Source organism: Mytilus edulis, chromosome 12 (assembly GCF_963676685.1).
Source record: "Mytilus edulis chromosome 12, xbMytEdul2.2, whole genome shotgun sequence".
Lineage (NCBI taxonomy): Eukaryota > Metazoa > Mollusca > Bivalvia > Mytilida > Mytilidae > Mytilus > Mytilus edulis.
Genome location: NC_092355.1, coordinates 57,416,969 through 57,438,776, shown reverse-complemented (window position 1 = coordinate 57,438,776; position 21,808 = coordinate 57,416,969). Strand labels below are relative to the sequence as shown.

Here is a 21,808-nt window from a genome sequence, read left to right as displayed (position 1 = left end):
AATATTTTTTCTAAAATATCTAACCCCAAACCAGTCCATCGTCTTATATATGAATGTTATATTTGCCACTGGACCTTCAACCAATCAACAAACTCACTTCAATCTGAAGGATAATGGGATAACATTAATTTCATTAGTGGTCAACATCATGAACATTCAAAGATATTTCGTTGTGTTTGCCAATAGCCTGTCGTCGATTCGAAAGAAAAACACTGGTCAAGGAATAGAAACTCTTTGAATACAACGCAAGAGTTTTTATGCGAATTCTCTTTGAAAAGTTTTAGTATTCCCTTAAGTAAGCTTTGAATATTTGTCACGCAGTGGTAACATTCATGCTCCTATCATATAAATCAGCTTTGAATATTTGTCACGCAGTGGTAATATTCATGCTCCTACCATATAAATCAGCTTTGAATATTTGTCACGCAGTGGTAACATTCATGCTCCTATCATATAAATCAGCTTTGAATATTTGTCACGCAGTGGTAACATTCATGCTCCTACCATATAAATCAGCTTTGAATAGTCAAAACGACCAGTACACAAATTTGACCGGTACTAAAACAAACAAACTTAAGACAACGACCCGTAGTGATTGAAATTCAGAGGTCAGTCTTTAAACACCTGTAAAAGAAATACAACAACGGATTTATCATTCGTTGTTACCATCTTAAATAGACTGGAGTGTGAATTACTTGTAAACATCGCGAAACAAGGACTCTTTATAACACAAATTTGATTTAATGAACTATAAATTAAGCATGGTACTGGTGTCCGTGTAATACAAGTAATATAAAATGGTTAGCAGGAAGCAATTCACTTTGTTTTTAAATACATTGAAAAAATACTTTTATGCCTAGGTCACACATTCACGGATCACCTCGCCGGATCCACTACGGAATAAATCTCACGAATGATCCCGGAAATGCAGTTTCCGTAGTCAGATACAGATCCGATACGGATGCACAACGGTTTGACTACGGGTTTTGACGTTAATACCACGGATAATGAAGGACAAGGGTAATTTGGCTACATGAAAAAATAAAATCACAAAAATAGTTTGTTTTCTTTCTGTTCATACAATGGCGCATTGTTAAATAATTAGGCTTGGTATCGTCCCTGTTGATATACCTCGCTGGATTGCCATCGGTAAATTTTTCTACCATTTTCTGTATTATTGCCTTGAATGCAAATCATATCTCAGTTCCATGTCAACTGAAATGAAAGAGTTTTACTGATAAAAGTTGACATAATATGAACATTAATAATGTTATTGTGTTTTCACCAGTGAGATAACAACCAAATGACAAATATAACATTGCTTTTTGTTGATAAAGAATTGCTTAACTAACTTAAAACAAAATTTAAAAAGAACCAACATACATGACATAACCGAATGTGTAACACAAGTCAATAGTCTTCATTATAATAAAAAAAAAGACTGAAACGCAGATTAAAAATGTTCCATAAATCACCATTGATAAAATTGCTATCCCATAAAATGATATCTTGATTAAAAGTACAAGCAACACCAGGTATAATTACTAACAAACAAATATACAGGCAAATCCGATACAGTGAAGACAGGCCTTTCTTCTTGCAAAATAACCAAAGCAATCAATTATAAAATAAAGAGTGATGGGGAATGTTTCAAAGAGACAACAACCCGACCAAAGAGCTGAAAACAGCCGAACGCCACCAATGGGTCTTTAACACAGTGAGAGAATCCCGCACACGGAAGAGGGCTTCAGCTGGTCCCAAACAAAATGTGTACTAGTTCAATAAAAATGGATGTCACACCAAACTACAAAATTTATAAATCAACTAGAATTAATATCATATAAGACCAATCAAGGCCAGATGCTCCTGATCTGGACAGGCGCAAAAAAGCGGCAGGGCTAGTTTTGTTAGATCTCAACCCTCACCCAATACATCTAGCCAATGTAGAATAAACAAAGACATTGCAATACGCACAGTAAATCTCACTTTAAAAGAAGTCTGAGTCCGATGTCAGAATAGGTAACAAAAGACAAAATCCCTTCAATTAGGGGTTAAGTATCATTCCATCATAAAATATATGAGAACATAACCCGTATCATGCCAACAACTGGTTTTAGAATACATGTGTTTATTTCCGGTGCAAAGACCCTAAGAGTGAATCAATATTAATACCAAGATATACCATCTTTAATGTTCTGACAACACTATCATATCTATAACCCTTTTGAACAAGTCTGTTTAAAGGTTTTGGTTAGCTTTTAAGGTGAATGTAGACATTTTTCTGATGTGTTTAGAATATTAGTGACTTATTAGAATGAATGTTCTCGCTGACATTGCTTCAAATTTGTCATGTCGGTTCAAATAGGTTAACAGTATTTATTATTGTATGATTGCAAATGAGACAACTTTCAACTGAATGGCGTGAGCATAATCAACTATATTTCTAGCTTGCTATACAGTTTTTAATAATGAACAATACCAATACCATACACATGATACAGTCAGCTATGAAGGTCCAGTTAGGAATATACATTTATTAAAGTTTTTTGGCTGCCTATGTGACATTGTACTGACTGATTCATTTTTATAATTTTCAATAATAAATACTGTTTAAATTAAAGGATCCTACCTGATAGGACAAATGTGAAAAAATGTGAGAAAAATCAACGGCCCGATTTTAATTTATGACGCAACAATAAACAAAAATCAGAAAGGAAAGACAGGAACCAAGGAACACTGCTTTCAGTCATTATTTCCCCCCTTAATATTGAGATTAATGCACTATAGCTTAGGCATATTGTACAGTAGCTTCTAAGACAAATGTTAAAAAACTAGGATTATCCTTTATCTTCATGTTTCGCTATATAGATGATGTCTTCAAACTAAATAAAATAAGTTTGGTGAATGCATCTAGCACATTGAACTTAAAATCATACCAAATCACATAACCATGATAATGCTATATACATATATACATTTGCTTTTGAAGGATAAGTTTGAAAAACAGTCAATATCCGTAACGAGCAAAAATGCATTAAAATATGCCAAAATACTTCCTCACTTTGGACAGACTGTTAACATGGCTTGGAAACATGTTGGAAATTGACTCTATATGGCATACTTACCAAGTCGTTTTCAAATGATATAACTTCCTCCTCAGAGCAAGTTTTAGCTAATGTTTCATTTAGTCGATCTGTATATCGACTTACTGGTTTGATATTTTTATCAAAACGTTTCAAAAGATGACCAATGATATTGCATAAATCACTAAAACGATTATCATCGAGATTAAAAGTTTTAGAGTGTTGCAGTTCATTTCTTGTAAGTCGTATGCGCTCAATATCATCTCCAATAGCTATATCTGTATTCTGAATATCTAGCCAAGTCCCTCCCCATGGTCCGGGAGGACATCTCCGATGGCTTGAATTACTAGGAATATGTTTATTAAGTTTCCTGTGCTCACTGTACAAGTATGTTATATCACAGTCACTCCTCGGAGGCAGGTTTGGTCTATACTGTTTGAGTAAATCATATAAAACATCAGCAAGAATATTGAGCACAATCATTCCCATTTTTGTAAAATTAAACTCTTCCTTGGTGATCTGAAAGGAAGTTAATAGTATAAGTAAGAAAAATGGTGTTCAGTGATGCTTAATACAGAAATGGGTTCCTATACTAGTCTTATTTAGTTCTATCAATCATTCAAAATTAATTTAATAAGATTATTCAACTATTTTTTTTTCCACAGTACATTCATTATCAATTGACGAAGCAATGTACAAGCGTCTTTCTTTCTGCTGATTTAGTCACCTTAATTATAGTGATAATTTTGATCAGATCAAAACCACCGTTTAAAGTAACCTTTTTTTTCACAAACAGAAGATACATAGAAAGATGGTGTATAATTCATTACTTACAACTACAGCCATTGTTTCTAAATACTCAGAATTAGAAAAAAAAAATTTTTTTGATATGTGTCACCGATACTTTTTCGAAATCAGGAAAAAAAACACGAGTTTAACATATTGAAATACTACAAAATTAATTCACTTCAAGCCAAAAAAAAAACCTGTTGATTTAACACAATGAGCACAGTATGGTCCCTCAAATAATAACTTTTCCTGGATCTTTTCTTTGTTTAGGTCTTTGTTGGCTGCTGTGTCGGCCAGTACAAACACAAACAGCTTTGAAAGTTCATAAAGTTTGTTTCTTATTATAGAAATAGTTGATTATGTTCTCTTTTATTTATTTCTGAATTATTTTCAAAATATGATATTCGAATATCCACAGCATTCATACATTTATTAAATAAGATTTTTTTTCCGTTTACACCAATTTTTACAATACGATGAAAGAGCGTCTTTTGTGACCTGGCGACACTGTTTCAAATATATTTTAGATGGAGGACGATATTTTAGTCCTTTTTTTCAAAAGTTCAAATCATTATCAGCAGTTCTAATTAGTATGATAGATGACAAGTATTGATATTCATGCATATTCCTATGTGGCTCTAGATGACGTACTTTATTTCCTTGTATATAGAACGTACTTTATTTTTATTTACTTGTATACAGAACATAATTATCTCCCCTTTCCAGCTTCAAATTCATGTATTTTTTCGTTAAAACTGAAAATAAACTCATTGGTGGCCTATGTTTTTTATATTATTATTCTAGTGAACTGTATTGTAGTTGGTTGATTTATAAAAAATGGGCAAACTCTTTTTTTTAGGAAGTCACTGGGGTCTAATGCTTATATATTTTGTCTTTCATGTCAGAGTTTCTCTAGATACATGTAGAAAGAATAACAACCACTACCTTCTAATGCTAAATACACACATAAATGGTGCCTTTCATGAGTTTCTCCAGATAGAGAGAATAACAATCAAATGTTTCTATACAAGTTATATTTATATTTTTCACTTACACATAGCGATTCATTTTGTAGATCTGACCATTCATCAGTGAACTTGTGGGTTGCTTGACATTTCTCACAATGATATTTTATAATCTGTTTTTCACTAAAATCATTCAACCCTGTAACAGACTCTGGTTTTTTAAGACCACATTTCCACTTTTTGTCAAATTTTACATTTGACATCTTGAATCTTCTACTTATTATCTTGATTATTTCCTCTGTCACGAAGGCAGCAATGTCTTTGTACATACCTCTTTTAATTTCTTTTTTGAATTCCAAAATCTGAATCTGAATAAAATTGGGACATGTCATTAAAATAAGTTTTCTCAATTTTGTACTCTTGTGCAGTTCAAAGACAACAGTACCTCTGAAAAGAGCAATTTGACCTTTCTTTTGTTCAGTGGCATCCAACTCTGCAATTTTAAACTTCCGGCTCAGTGAAGCAATCAAGTGATTAATTAGATGTGGTGGTAGAAACATAAACTTGAAACATAACCAGGTGGATTTCTTACAGTTATCGTTGGTCACATTGAACATCTCATATATGTCCTTTTCTGGTTTTGATTTGACCATGCAAGGTACATAGTAGTAATCCTTTTCATCAAGACTCTCCCTAGGTGCGGGTATGATAATATCGAATTTCTCCATAATATTCAGGATATCATCTTTATGTTGATCTTGTTTATACAAAATGTTGTTTTCATCTTTAAAGATACCTTCTAAAACATCGCTATGTAATATTCCTCTGACATTTAAATCCTTCAATTTTCCCTTCATTCTATGCCTGCTTACATCTTTTCGAAATTTCTCTGCTGTGACTATACATTTAAAAGCATCAGACAACCACTGTGTATCTAAAATGATAAAATCGGGAAGATCCTTAAAATAAACCAATGCTCTGATCTCATGGTGAAATTCCAGAAACAATCTGAGTTCATCTTCATTTAATGGCTTTGGCATTTTAGTAGAGATGTGTTGAATTTCACGAAGAGACATAATAGGAATTTGCAACTCCTTTTTTTTCTCTTGAAGACACTTTTCCATCTGAATAAATTTTAATGGATAGCGTTTATTCCAAATAGACATTGTTTTTGCTAAGTTGATGATATCTTGTCGCATCTGCCTAAACACTTTATCATCATCCTCAGTATTTGAAATGAAGTATTCTTTCCTTATATGTCCACATGCATCATCTGAAATGCCGTCGACAAATCGATCAAGGTGATCCCTACATGCATTCTCAATCTACAAAATAGTATATTGTCTTTTACTAGTCTGTAAAAATGTTGCAACAAGACATTGGAAACTATGTCAACATATCATTATCATGCAGATCATTATAAGTTTTTTTATGTGGTTAACAGATATAAGGAATTTTCAAGTTCACCATTAAACCAGTACTGCTATCCTTGTTTCATATTTACAAAACCAAAGATATGCAAACATATAACGCTATACAATTATACTGATTAACTAATTTAACTTAAAATTATTACTATTTTTGTTCTTCTATAACCAATAAACTGTTATCACAGAAATGTGTCTTGCCTTTTTGTAATTTTGATGATGCAAATGTTGAAATTAAAACAACAATACTTTAACATGTTACATAAGTTATGAAAATATTCAAATTCAATGAACCATAACTGAGGTACATAGCTTAGCAATCTCCACATAGATGAGATGTGCCAATGCTTATACAACTGCATACCAAATACCATTGACTCATTATAAGTCGTTCCCTTTAAACAAACCAAAACACAAACATTAACTTGAAACCTATGTAAAAGTTTCAAATTCGATGAACTTAAGGGGTGGGCCAATATAATCTCCATGGAAACAATTCTTGCAAATGCCAATAAATTTGCATACCAAATTTATATCATTGACTTAACATTAGCAGTTCATCTTAAACTGATCTAATCACAAACTAATGCATGTAAACTAAGCAAAAGTTTCAAAGTCGATACACCATGATGGTATATACTCCTTGGAAATGAAAAGTGCTAATGCTTATACAACTGAATACCAATTAGCATTGGCCTACCACTAGGCCCTTGAACTGACCTTATCACAAACTAATAGACGTTAACATAGCAAAATTTTCAAAGTCAATAGACAATGACTAAGGGGGCGGATCCAAATAATCTCCATAGAAATAAGATATGCCAATGCTTATACAACTGCATACCAAGTATCATTGACCTACCACTAGTGGTTCCCAAAAAACTGACCTAAATCACAAACTAATACATGTAAAATAATCCTTTTACTAGTTTGTGCAAAAAGGCAGACATTGGGGTTCTTGTGTGGCCATACAGGAAAAAGAGTTAAGCTAAATCATTAGAAAAATGTATATTGTATTTCCAAAAATATTTAAGTCTGCCGGAATTTTTTTCTCGTCTTCAATCTCGTTAGACTTATCAACAAATACAAGTAATGTAATATGTTGGGCATCAAAACTTTGACTGGCATAAAAATGAAATTAAACTTCAAACATCCGATTGATTGATTGATTGTTGGTTGCTTTACGCCATATTAGCACAAAAAGGCTATATTGCGGCGATCAAACATTCGATATAAATGCCATGTTCTGACGTTAAATTTTACATTGACAGTGCATCATTCAAAACGTGCAACATCACCATTCTAACACCTGCCTTAGACTACTATTCAATAATGCAAAAACCCGCTGTTAGAAGCTTTATTTTTGTTTTCAACCCATGTTTAAAGTCTTATTTTGAAATACATTGTTCTACAAACTTTTGTTTGAAATGAGGGAAATAATTTGTTACAGTACTTCTGGTTTGAAAAATTTCACTTATGGTATTATATTATAGTTCACTTGACATTGATTCCAAAACAAATATGGTTCTATATCATTTTACCTTAAATTAGTACAAAAAAATATCTACTGTCTGTTTTCACAAAGTCACTTCTGGTTTGATTTTTCAAGTGCTTATGGCTTGCAACCTAATACAAAAGTCCCATGGTTTTATAATGTATAAATATAAGGTTAAAGCAAGAGTAAACAAAAAGAACGTCAAAGTTACTAAAGACCTTAACCTCAATTTCAAGGTCATCAAGCAAAGACCTCATATCATAAGACCTTTGGTCTCTACCATGTATTGGCAATAAGTTATATTACAGTACATTTCGTTTTTTACCTTCCAGGGGATAAAACTCCTAGTAATTGTTATCACAACCATTCAAATATATCTAAAATATGTAAGCGATATATTTTGAAATAACAATAAAGCCCATAAACTAGAGACTCTCAAGAGCCTGTGTCGCTCACCTGTATCTCCTGTGGTTTTGGATATCATGTAAAATAAGGTTTATATCATAATAAATAGTATTAGATACCCTAATAATGATTGGGGCAAAGTTTGCTTTAATTTTGCCCCGTAGTTAATTAAAAACAGGTCATCCCACTAGTAATTAGACTTACAATAGTTACTGAAGACCCCTTATCATTTCTTGAATTAGTTTTCAATTGCCACCATTTGAAATGGCTTTTTTTTACAATTTTCCCTTATACTTGTATAGTGCAGTAAATCCCTATGTTCTATTGTTAGCCATGTCGGCAATGTTGGTTCGCTGGCAGAGTCATCGGATATATTTTTCAATCAAGATACCTTATTGACAATTGTGGCTAAAGGATTAATTCAATTTGGCCCAGTAGATTAACACTAGTTCTCCGTTAAAGCGCCCAACGTCAGAGTAAAAAATGATAAAATATAAATTACAGCGAAAATTGTTTATAAAGAACATAGAACATCTTCATAGTGTATTCCATCCACCCTATAAATTTCAGCATGTAATGTGCTACCGTAAATTTGTAATGATCGAGACAGTTTAGATAATAAAACAATAAAAAAATCAAAGCACCAAAGGGTGCTATAGGCAGTTAATCAAAAACCCAAAGGCAAACTTGGCAAAGTTCAGATGAATAGTGTAAAGAATTAGTCAATTATTTATCTCAGGCATTGTTCTCAGCTATTTCTAAAGTATCAAATAATGCTTGTACAGTAATGTTTATGTTATGCAATCCTACCACTTTCAAAAGTTATTTCCAATTTATATTTATAAAGATTCAATGTTTGAGATTATACACAAACACTGTCCTATGTTCCCCTGCAAAATGGTGTCCTGAAAAAATCTTGTCTTTCAGGATATCCCAGGAAGTCCTGGGATATCCTGAAAAATCCCAGCACTGGTAATTTTGAAAATCCTGAAATTTCAAGTGTCCCAGGAAGTCTCATGAAGTCCTGAAATCTGTTGTCCTGATATTTCAGGAATTTCCAAGACTTTAAATTTGTTTCAGGAATTTCTGGGATATTTCAGGACTTACAATATTTGATGAACACAAGTTAATCCTGATTTTTCAAGAACTCTTAGGACTTTAGATTATTAACAGGAATTACTGGGATATTTCAAGACTTTGAAGATATGAGTTTCTTTTCCAAACTTACATGATGTGTAGTCTTTTTTTGCAATTTGAATTCCACTTAAGTATATTTACAATTCCATTTAAGTAAAGTTCCTAGAATTGTTTGTGCACAGTTCAACTTGTATATGATCATATTGATAAAAATGTTAGGATGCAATTTTGGAAAATGCAAAACTCACTTATCACAAATCATGTCACATGCCGAAAGCCAAAATATGAGTAACAACACAACATGATTTTTTTTAATTAAACATTATTTATTTTCAAGACCCTATTAAAGATCATGATCATACAACCATAGATGTAATACCCAAGATAATAGATTAACTGTAAATAGGTTAAATTTATATAATTGCGAGTATCTAAATGAACACACAAAATAATTTTCATGCTTTAATTCTTTATCTTTGAAATGTGAGCCAGAGTGAATGAAATGTATAAATGTGCCATCTGGAGTGTAGACACTGGACAGGAAGTGTGAGGCCAAATGCAGGGGATCATGCACAAATTGCTAAATTATACATTTTCTGCAATTACTATTGTAACTTTAAACATTAAGATGGTAAATAAACAATAAATTGATTTTTTTTATTATAATATATATATCAAATAAAGATAAATTAAATCTATTCAACCAGGGCACCTTTCAAAGAAAATAGAAATTTAACTCCTTAAATAACCCCTGACACAATTAGAATTTGAACTTGGACAACAAGCAAAGATGTCTTATATCATGTATATCTTAAACACAAAATGAATGCAGATAAATGGAATTAACTAAGTTCCAACAGTTCTATATATTTTAACATTATATTAATAGTGCAGATGTTTTCTTCTGGTGACAAGACTTTGATTATAAGGAGCATTTATTTGATGATTTCATGCATTTTGGATAATATCTTTTGCTAAGTACAAATACATTAGATTCCACCATTTTGAATATGTGCATGTTACAATAAGAGTAAAGAAAACAGTTATAGATACATAAGATTTAATTACTTTCATCACAATCATAAGGAATTAGAAATACATTGTTATAACATATAATGAAAAAATATTTAAATGGTATAGGTATGCTTTTAATAATAATATAAAAAACTTAAACATAGAACTGTGAGAAAACTCACATTAAGATATACCACAAACAGTTTGCTGCAATATGTCTGAAACAAGTTGCTTAATTCATTAAGATACATACTTCTGGAATACTATAGTACATGTTTAATTTTAAATATTTTAAATATATGATAGAGTAGGGAAAAAAATGCTAAAAATAATTGTCAGGAGATATTTTAAAGTCTATGATATATGAATGAATCAAATGGCTTGGTCCTTAATGGCAGGGTACATTTATACACAAAATATATACAGGTATGTACTCATTTAAATAAATAAAAAAAGCATGTTGACTTAAACAAATCTGATATACAATGACATACTAATGCATGATATTTGGTATTTATATTTTTTTTTTTATCAAACTTTAGATCCAGAACTTTTGTTTTGTTTCAGATTTACTGTTAGAGACCAGCAGCTCTGATTTATAAAAACTATTGTGAGGGCCAAGATACATTTATGTGACCAGCTTAAACTAGTCAAGACAAGAGGGCTTTTTGGAAAATTGGAGAGAATAGAAGATAATAACAATGAACAAAACAGTGACTGTACTAAAGAAAATAAATTTGTTTTCAAGTGATTTGATTTTGAAAATACCATCAAATGTGCTGTGAAGAAAAAAAGTCGGAAGAATGAATACTGTCTTTTCATAGATTCAAAGGATAAGAGTCCATGTTATCCCCGTGGCTTTTTTTTGTTGATTTTTTGGTATGTCTTTAAATATCCCAGGACATATCCCAGGAGTTCTCAGGACAATATTAAAACTAGAGGCTCTCAAGAGCCTGTGTCGCTCACCTGTTAATGTGTTTACAGATGTTGGCCATCTTCGTTGGTAGGCGGGGTCATTAGACACTTTTTAAAAAAAAAAGATACCCTAGTATTATGATTGTGGCCAAGTTTGGTTAAATTTGGCCAAGTAGTTTTAGAAATGATTTTTATACAAGTTACAAAAATGACGAAAAGTTGTTCAATATTGACTATAAAGGGCAATAACTCCTTAAGGGGTCCTCTAACAATTTTGATCATGCTGACTTATTTGTAGATCTTACTTTGCTGAACATTATTGCTGTTTACAGTTTATCTCTATCTTTAATAGTATTCAAGATAATAACCAAAAACTGCAAAATTTCCTTAAAATCACCAATTTTAGGGCAGCAACCCGACAACAGGTTGTCCGATTCAATTGAAAATTTGTGAGGGGATATATCTTATTCTGATGGACATTAAAGTCTTGAAAGATTTGCCCTAAATGTTTTAGTTTCAAAGATATAAAGCAAAAACTGCATTTTACCACTATGTTCTAATTTTAGCCATGTCGGCCATTTTGTTTGGTAGGCTGGGTCATCGGACACATTTTATAAACTGTAAACCACAATGATAATTGTGGACAAGTTTGGTTAAATTTGGCAAAGTAGTTTCAGAGAAGAAGATTTTTAGAAAAGTAACAAAAAATGACGAAAAGTTGTTAAAAATTTAGTATAAAGGGCAATAACTCCTTAAGGGGTCGACTGACCATTTTGGTCCTGAAATGTCCCAGTTGGTCCTATGCTTTTAGGTTCGGGATTTCCTGGGATATCCCAGGAAATCCTGTTCCAATACTCTCCCTCAAATTCCTGAAAAGTCTTGAAATTTCATTTCAGGAAGTCCTGGGATATCCCAAGAAAATATCCCAGGAAATCTCAGGAAGATCCTTGGATATCCTAGGATATCCCAATAGATTCTTGCAAGGGTTAGGGGAGAGTTTTGTGCCTGTTAAGATGTTTAAGCCACCACATTCTGTATGCACCTGTCCATAGTGAGGACCCACTAATGCAGGGCTTTCCCATGAAATTGAAGTAGAAGGCTCAATTAAAATTATAGGCGACTGTAACATGCGTTCAGCAAAGACAGACGCCCACCAAGCTGTAAGCTTGGTGCCTTACAGCAGGGGTTGTGGGGGCCCCTCAAGGCCCCCAGAAGCTCTGACATAAATAGAGCATGAAATCCTGCATTCTCGCAATCTCCTGGCACCTAATTTCATCTTTCAACTGCCTATTTTTATGCCCCACCTACGATAGTGCGTCCGTTCGTCCGTCCGTCCGTCCGTCCCGCTCCAGGTTAAAGTTTTTGGTCAAGGTAGTTTTTGATGAAGTTGAAGTCCAATCGACTTCAAACTTTGTACACATGTTCCCTATGATATGATCTTTTTAATTTTAATGCCAAATTAGAGTTTTTACCCCAATTTCTCGGTCCACTGAACATGGAAAATGATAGTGCGAGTGGGGCATTCGTGTACTGAGGACACATTCTTGTTTATGTATGAAATTTAAGAAAGAAATAAAAATCTCAAAGAAATTTCATTTTTTTTAATATGTTATATTTTTATTACCTTATGCTTAAAATTCATTTACTTTTAAAGGAGTTTTATTTATATAATAATCTGGTTTGTTATAAATCTTGATCGATTTATTTTGCATAACTATGTGCATTTCAGTGTAAACAAATGACCCCCCTCTTCTTTCTAAAGACTGTTACGCGTATTTAAATCATACAATTATTTCTCAAGCATTGACAGAAAATTGATATATCCTCTGATTTTCTTTTTTTTTGTAAACTGTTCAATAAGTCTGATACATAAATCATTTGGAAATGTTATTTATTTGAGGTCGAGTCGACAATATTCTACTTTCGTTTTTGACCTTGATTCTCTGAATACCACGTGGGCTTTGAACAAGAGGCTCTCAAGAGCCTGAATCGCTCACCTGGTAAACAATGCCTTATTGAACATATTGAACCATGCCAGGCAAACATGTACAGCTAACAATTCTTCAATATTACAAATATATATGACTTACTTTTTATAAATAAAGAAAATGAGACCAAAACACAAACACTTAAAACTTAGCAATGGACTGTGAAAATGAGGTCAAGTTCAAATAAAACCTGCGTAACCGACATATAGATCATAAAATATTTTCATACACCAAATATAGTTGACCTAATGCATAAAGTATTAAGAAAATAGACCAAAACTAAACTAGAGGCTCTAAAGAGCCTGTGTCGCTCACCTTGGTCTTGTGCATATTAAACAATGGACACGGATAAATTCATGATATAATTGTGTTTTGGTGATAGTGATGTGTTTGTAGATCTTACTTTACTGAACATTCTTGTTGCTACAATTATCTCTATCTATAATGAACTTGGCCCAGTAATTACAGTGGAAAATATTTTCTAAAAATTAACAAAAATTTATGAAAAATGTTAAAAATTAACTATAAAGGGCAATAACTCCTTAAGGGGTCAATTGACTATTTTGGTCATGCAAACTTATTTGTAGATCTTATTTTGCTGAACGTTATTGCTGTATACAGTTTATCTCTATCTATAATAATATTCAAGATAATAACAAAAAACGGCAAAATTTCCTTAAAATTACCAATTCAGGACAGTAACCTAACAATGGGTTATCCGATCCATGTGAAAACATCAGGGCAGATAGATCTTGACCTGATAAACAATTAAACCTTGTCAGATTTTCTCTTAATGCTTCGTTTTTTGAGTTATAAGCCAAAAACTGCATTTTACCCCTATGTTCTATTATTAGCCGTGGCAGCCATTTTGGTTGATTGGCCAGGTCACGCCACTCATTTTTTAAACAAGTTACCCCGATGATGACTGTGGCCAAGTTTAGTTTAATTTGGCCCAGTAGTTTCAGAGAAGAAGATTTTTGTAAAAGATTACTAAGATTTACGAAAAAAAATGGTTAAAAATTGACTATCAAGGGCAATAACTCCTTCAGGGGTCAACTGACCATTTTGGTCATGCTGACTTATTTGTAAATCTTACTTTGCTGAACATTATATCAGTTTACAGTTTATCTCTATCTATAATAATATTCAAGATAATAACCAATAACAGCAAAATTTCCTTAAAATTACCCAATTCAGGGGCAGCAACCCAACAACAGGTTGTCCGATTCATCTGAAAATTTCAGGACAGATAGATCTTGACCTGATAAACACTTTTACCGCATGTCAGATTTGCTCTAAATGCTTTGGTTTTTGAGTTATAAGCCAAAAACTGCATTTTACCCCTATGTTCTATTTTTAGCCATGGCGGCCATCTTGGTTGGTTGGCCGGGTCTGACCATTTTGGTCATGTTGACTTATTTGTAAATCTTACTTTGCTGAACATTATTACTGTTTACAGTTTATCTCTATCTATAATAATATTCAAGATAATAGCCAAAAACAGCAAAAATTACCTAAAATTACCAATTCAGGGGCAGCAACCCAATAACGGGTTGTCGGATTCATTTGAAAATTTGAGGGCAGATAGATCTTGACCTGATAAACAATTTTACCCATGTCAGATTTGCTCTAAATGCTTTGGTTTTTGAGTTATAAGCCAAAAACTGCATTTTACCCCTATGTTCTATTTTTAGCTATGGCGGCCATCTTGGTTGGTTGACCGGGTCACGCCACACATTTTTTAAACTAGATACCCCAATGATGATTGTGGCCAAGTTTGGTTTAATTTGGCCCAGTAGTTTCAGAGGAGAAGATTTTTGTAAAAGTTAACGACGACGGACGACGGACGACAGACGACGGACGACGGACGCCAAGTGATGGGAAAAGCTCACTTGGCCCTTCGGGCCAGGTGAGCTAAAAATGAACTTCAAAAGATACCGTTTTCCAGATTCTGAACAATATGATCTACTACACTTTCTTTAATTTGACTGATATTATTCCATAACATAAGATTGTCATCCTATCTGATTGTCTTCACGTTTTAAAAGCCAAAAAAAAAAAAGCCAACGAGTTTTAAAATGCCCATCGGAACGTCTCTATTGTTACTGTTGTCTCTCTTGTTATCTATGAAAAGAAACGATGCATTCTGACTTTAAATAGACAACCAATCAGTGACCTGAATTCATGTGAACTATATTTAGCCCACGGTAAACACTGACTTTTCACCCTTGTTTATCGTGACCGCAACTTTGCGAAAATACGTCTCTCGGCTGCCTGTAAATATTTGAAAACGATATTTTTTATCTTTTTGAATTTATATTTTTGTCAGTGGAGTAGCCGGCACTTGAAGCCACCGAAAGCCCTGATCATCAGAATCCTCTCAATTTAAAAGGTACATAAATTTCGTCTTCTATGTAATTTGAAATTGCCGCCAACTTATTAATAGACTACTGACGTATGTAATACGTATCGATGACAAATAATATTCCTACGACTTTTGCCATTTGGGAAATGTAAACGACTCATCTTTATAGATTTTCGGCGACCAAATATTTCATACAATTGTTCTTTGGCATCTTAGCCAACAGCACAGGGGATAATAAACTATAGAAGGATTTCTATCGAGCACTACTTCCTATGTGCAACTTCAAAACTTTTGGGAAAATCGACGACCATTTAACGTTTTTATGATATTATATTTTTTATATTCCAGAATAAAAAGTATGACAAAAGTGTCCAATTAGTTATAAATAACATGATAGCCAGCCAGATAATTAAAGTGGCACATATTTCAGCATTTATTGGATAGAACATAAATCTAGGGTGCTCGCATAAAGCAGCTTAACTGCTTAAAAATTTAACGTCATTTTATTTCCTTTGACATCGTGATTTTCAATGCCAAAATGCTAAAAACTTTTTTTATTGATTAACGTAAACTTTTATTTCTTTTTCTTGTTGGTTGAAATTTAAGCATGATATTCAGTCATGTCTGCATTATTATTATTATATATATATATATATATATATATAAGTCTTTTTGTTATCTCTTTAACACAAATTAATGTGATAAATCTTCAATTTGGCCTTTTCTGTATGAACAAGAACGTTAAACAATCGACTCAGCATTTTAGTCTTGTACAAAGCAGAATAAATAACAAAATCGCATTAACATGCTTTCAACCCAAATATGCATATAATTCGCCACTGAATTCTCCTCTTTTTCGTCATCATCCTATTTACCAATCTGTGTTACAATGAATTATCATTGATGTGGTCATATTGATATCGAAAACATATATATATAAATCAACTGTTTTAATTTCAAAATGCACAAGTATGGCGTATAACGCATGAATTCCTTGCTTTGAAAAATTCTTTCGAAGCCGAAGCGCAACCCTTGTATGATCTTGTATCTTTGATGGGTTACTTCCTTTGATACCTTTTTGTTCATTGTATCGAAAATTTGGGGGAAAAAATTAGGAGAGAGACGAGAAGTGTATATTGGTATTTTATATATATATATATAGCAGACCAATGGGAGTATGTTTCTTAAAACTGAACACTTGAACACTTAAATATAACAATTAAGAAGATGCTGGAGTTATGTGCCCTTGATGTGCCAAGTCCAGGTTTTCAGAGCTCTGAGTAAAAAATTGAATTTCCATTAATTTACTCATCTTGTGGCAGATATTTGTGGATTATAATAGTGGTAATGACTTTGTCCCTAGAATCCATAGATTTATTTGCTGGAACCTTATAACTTGAGAAGATATATTGTGTTTTTGTGAGTAACCCGTGAGTGTTTACATGTTTTCATAATGGCGGTAGACGCTCATAAAGCTCAAATCAAACGACACTTATCTATTCACTTCGGTATTAGTTTCACCAAGGGTTTTACACATACTGATGTATTAAATGAACTAAAAACTCTGGTAGACCAAAACGAAATACAAACCATACAAATTACGGAGAAAGAATGTATAGTTACAGTACACGATCAGAACACAAAACATACATTACTCACTCGAGGGATAAACTTGAAAAACCGTTACATCAGAATGGTAGACGTAGAACAGCAAGTTACTAATGTGACTATAAAAAATGCCCCGTGTGAAATGAGTGACGTAACAATATGTGGCCATCTTTCAAAATTTGGTGATGTTGTGCAGGGGTCCCTCCGCAGAGGTCTAATTAAAGATACAAATATCGAGACCGGCACACGCTATGTGCAATTAACAAACTGTATCCCAATTATTCCAACCGCAACCAAATTTGGGAGATTTAGTGTCAGGATGTTCACAGACAATAACAGGACAGAGTGTCCGTACTGTACGAGAACAGATCATCCTTCTTATCGATGTACAAACAAACCCTCCCGTCAAAATCAAGCGGCACGCAAATGCTATAGATGTAATAGTACCACACACACAATAAAAGATTGTCCCCACTCCGAAAAACTATGTTATTGGTGCGGGAAAGAAGGTCATATACAAAGGGATTGTCAGACTGATGACCAAGAAATGTATGGCGACTATGTACATGACATTCAGGAAGGCAGAGACGCCAATAAAAACGACTCGTTTACCGAGGATAACAACTCACAAGAATTAATTGTTGAATTAAACAAAACAACTGAAACTGTGTTCAAACAAACAAACGCTACCCTCCCAACCTCTGAAACAGTAATATTTGGTGCATCAAATTGCAGTCGCATTAGAATTGAGGACCCAAGTATTAATAATATAGCGGTATCAGGCACCACCCTTGATCAATCGATAAACTTGTTTGTCAATCTGACAATATAGTAAATTCTGACTATGTTGCTAATGTGATTTTATCATTAGGGACAAATGACATCAGTAAGCACAGAAGTGACACCGAGCAAATAACAGCAAACCTTACGACATGCATAGATACACTAAAAACCAAATACCCAAATGCACGCATTGGTATATGTAGCATTCTACCCAGACGAGGTAAGGGCAGCTCTATACAAGCATTAAATACAGCAGCGAGGTCTGTCAATAGCTTTACACAAAAACTTTGTGAAAAAAGTCAAGTGCTAAAATATATTGATCTATGGGACGAATTTGCTCCAAACAAAACACCGTTCCGTGCACTGTTTGACTTGAATGACCCAAGTGGGGTTCATATCAGCAAATCCGGTATAGAATTGATGGAAAATATTTTTGAAGACTTTATAAATTCGAAGTGTGAAGGTGAATATGAAACCCCGAGTAAAAAACGTAATCGAAGTTCAATTTCCACTCCAGGCTCAAGCGAGAAGCAAGTTACCAAGATGCCAAAATCATGTTAACTAACTATTCACAATATATATAGTACATGATTTTTTTTTTATTGTAGCCAAAATCTAAATTGCTATAATGCATCTGTATAATTCACGTTTGTCAACAATTTTCAAATCAATGCTATTTTTAAACAGTTTGTAAAATTCCTATGTTTATCTTTATTTACATGGACACATGTGGGCTATGTCATGTACTACGACCCTATAATGTAAAATTGATTAATATTTTAATGAATTGTTGTAACTTGTGTATGTTCACTAACGTTACTTACACGATGAAACTGCAAATGTGTTGTCAAAAACATGAAAAAGTAAAGTATACAACATGTTTACTTTCAGTTTTGATCGAAGAAAACAAAATTTCCATGATTATTTTTAGTAACCCATGTGGGTTTCGGCCTAGTTCACAAGTTGGAAAAATGAATAAAGTGGTTTACTTAATTATAGTTGAAATAACGGTTACGGGTATATGCTCACCCCAGTCAACTGTGACGGTGTCATATCTAAGAAAAGAATATTACGATTGTAAATTTGTTGAGACTTTCTATTCATATATTTGTGTATAAATATTTTTTTATATATATATTATATAGCACGTAAAATGAATGAACAAAAGAAAGCATTATTTCACTATATAACTTTGTATTATGTCTTTATCTATTGTTAGTTTAAATGTCAATGGTATGGTAGACAATAAAAAACGAAATGCCGTTTTTTATTGGTGTAAAAAGAAAAACATTGATGTAATATGCTTACAAGAAACACATAGCTCTAGCGATGTCGAAACGAAATGGAAAAATGAATGGAAGGGGGAGAGTTTTTGGAATCATGGATCAAGTAATTCAAAAGGGGTAGCTATTCTTTTTTCTGAAAAATTTAAATTTGAAATTACTGAAACCGGACGGGATAGTATTGGTAGAACAATTTCGGTGCATGTTAAAACCCCAGGTAATAACAGGATTTTTATTTACAATATTTATGCTCCTAATCTGGCGGGTGACAGAAAATCATTTTTTGAAAAAGACATACTTATTGATAACAATAATAGAAATATCGTTCTTGGAGATTTTAATTGTGCTCTTATTAAAAATTTAGATCGAAAACCAGTCCCTTTACGAGACGACATAGGATCACATGAATTAAAAACTTTTGTTGAACATAATGAGTTAATAGACGTGTGGAGAAAGCGATACCCTAAAGAAAAACAATATACTTTTTGCCGGGGTAATTCAAGGTCACGAATTGATTATATATTTATAAGAAGTGAGCTTCAATATAAATCACAACAGGTAAAATTAGTTTATTTTCCGTTCAGTGACCATGACGGTGTGTTCATGAAATTAAAAACGAATGAACCAGAACGCGGTCCCGGAATGTGGAAAATGAACTCATCAGTTATTCAATCGGATTTATTTAGAAATACGTTCGAAAGCTTTTGGGGGAACTGGAAATTAAAAAAAAATCATTTCGAAAATAATCTAGAATGGTGGGAGGAAACTAAGATAAAGATAAAAAGTATAACTATAGAAGTTGCAAAGCAATTAAACATAACAGAAAAACAAATAAGGGAGTGGGAAAAAAGGTTAGATAATATTACGGGAACCCATCCTATCAATAATGAAAACGAATTAAATAATTTGAAAGTAAAAATTAAAGATTATTATGCCCAAAAATCCGAGGCAGTCAGAATTAGGTCTAAGGTTAACTGGTACGAGAAAGGCGAAAAATCAACAGGGTACTTCTTTAAACTTGAAAAAAAGAGGGGTGCTGAAAAATTATGGACTAGAATAAAAGGTTCAGACGGAATGTATAAGGACGATATAGAATCTATTTTAGAAGAACAAGTGTCTTTTTACAAACAATTATTTACATCCGAGGGTTGGGGTAGGGATGCTGCAGAAAATCTATTACAAAATATAGATCATAAACTAAGTGAGGAAAATAAAAAAATATGTGAAATGGAAATATCTTTAGATGAAATAAGTAAGGCCGTTAAAATTTTGAAACTTGATAAATCTCCTGGGGAAGACAGAATTGTGAATGAATTTTACAAAACGTATTGGTATTTGATAAGTGACGACTTCGGGGCGGTTATTAAGGAAATTTTTGACAACAATTTGCTCTGTGAATCTCAATACAGAGGTATGATAACGCTTATGTTTAAGTCTGGGGAGAGAGAAGACATAAAAAATTGGCGTCCTATAACGCTCTTGAACACGGACCATTAAATTATTTCCAAAGTACTCGCGGAAAGGTTAAAAAATGTATTACCGCAAATAATTGATTTCGATCAAAAAGGGTTTGTCAAAGGGCGCAACATTTTTCAAGGCAATAGATTATTACAAGATGTTATAGATTTTTGTGAATTAGAAGATGAGGAGGGTGCGATATTATTTTTAGATCAACAAAAAGCATTTGATAGGGCGGAATGGGAATGGATCGATTTTTGCTTATTAAAATTTGGGTTTGGGGAAAAATTCAGGAGTTGGGTAAAAATGCTTTTCATTAACGCTAAGACGTGCATTCATACGAATGGGTTTACTTCTAGATTCGTAGGCATACCCGTTCAATTCGTCAAGGATGCCCAATAGCCCCGATGTTATATATCCTGCAAGCAGAACCACTTGCAGCATCAATTAGAAACAATCCTAATATAAAAGGAATAAAACTTCCTACTAGAACTGGGGACTTTATTGAAACAAAGCTAAATATGTTTGCTGACGATACTCAACTCTTTAATAAAAGCAAGGAGTCTATCGAAGAAACATTTAAAACTTTAAAACTGTACGAAAATGCTTCGGGGGCTAAAATGAATATGGATAAGACTGTTGGCATGTATTTAGGCAAGTGGCGAAATAAAAACCAAAATTTAACAAAATTAAATGGTCTAAGCGTCCTGTGAAAGCATATGGGGTACTACATGGATACGGGGTGGACTTAGATCAAATTTGGTTAGAAAAAATAAATAAAATAAAAAGCTGTATTGAAGTTTGGAAATCAAGAGATCTCACATTTACGGGAAAAGTCTTAATTATTAAATCCTTTGTACTGTCCGTCATTGGATACGAAATTGAAATGAGAGGTATCCCGGATATATACGAAAAACAAATAAATAGTATTATATGGGCCTTTATATGGGATGGGAAAACAAACCAAGCCGCTAGAACAGTGTGCTGTTTACCGAAAGAAAAAGGGGGGATAGGAATGATAAACTTAAGGGACTTTATTAAATCAAAACAAGTGAAAAATATGTACAGTATTGTCAACTCAAAAACACAAAAA

General features: G+C 33.0%; 1 protein-coding gene across 1 annotated transcript in view; it reads right to left on the bottom strand.

Annotated features, from left to right (window-relative positions):
• Positions 1 to 239: 239 nt before the first annotated feature.
• Positions 240 to 21,808, bottom strand: part of LOC139499564 (uncharacterized) — a 690,384-nt gene continuing 668,815 nt past the window's right edge. The window contains exons 28-30 of the mRNA XM_071288298.1: positions 4,927 to 6,162; positions 3,126 to 3,602; positions 240 to 1,215 (exon numbers count right to left, since the gene is read on the bottom strand). Coding sequence (XP_071144399.1) covers positions 1,201 to 1,215; positions 3,126 to 3,602; positions 4,927 to 6,162 — 1,728 coding nt within the window. The 3' untranslated portion in view covers positions 240 to 1,200. The remainder of the gene's footprint in view (positions 1,216 to 3,125; positions 3,603 to 4,926; positions 6,163 to 21,808) is intronic.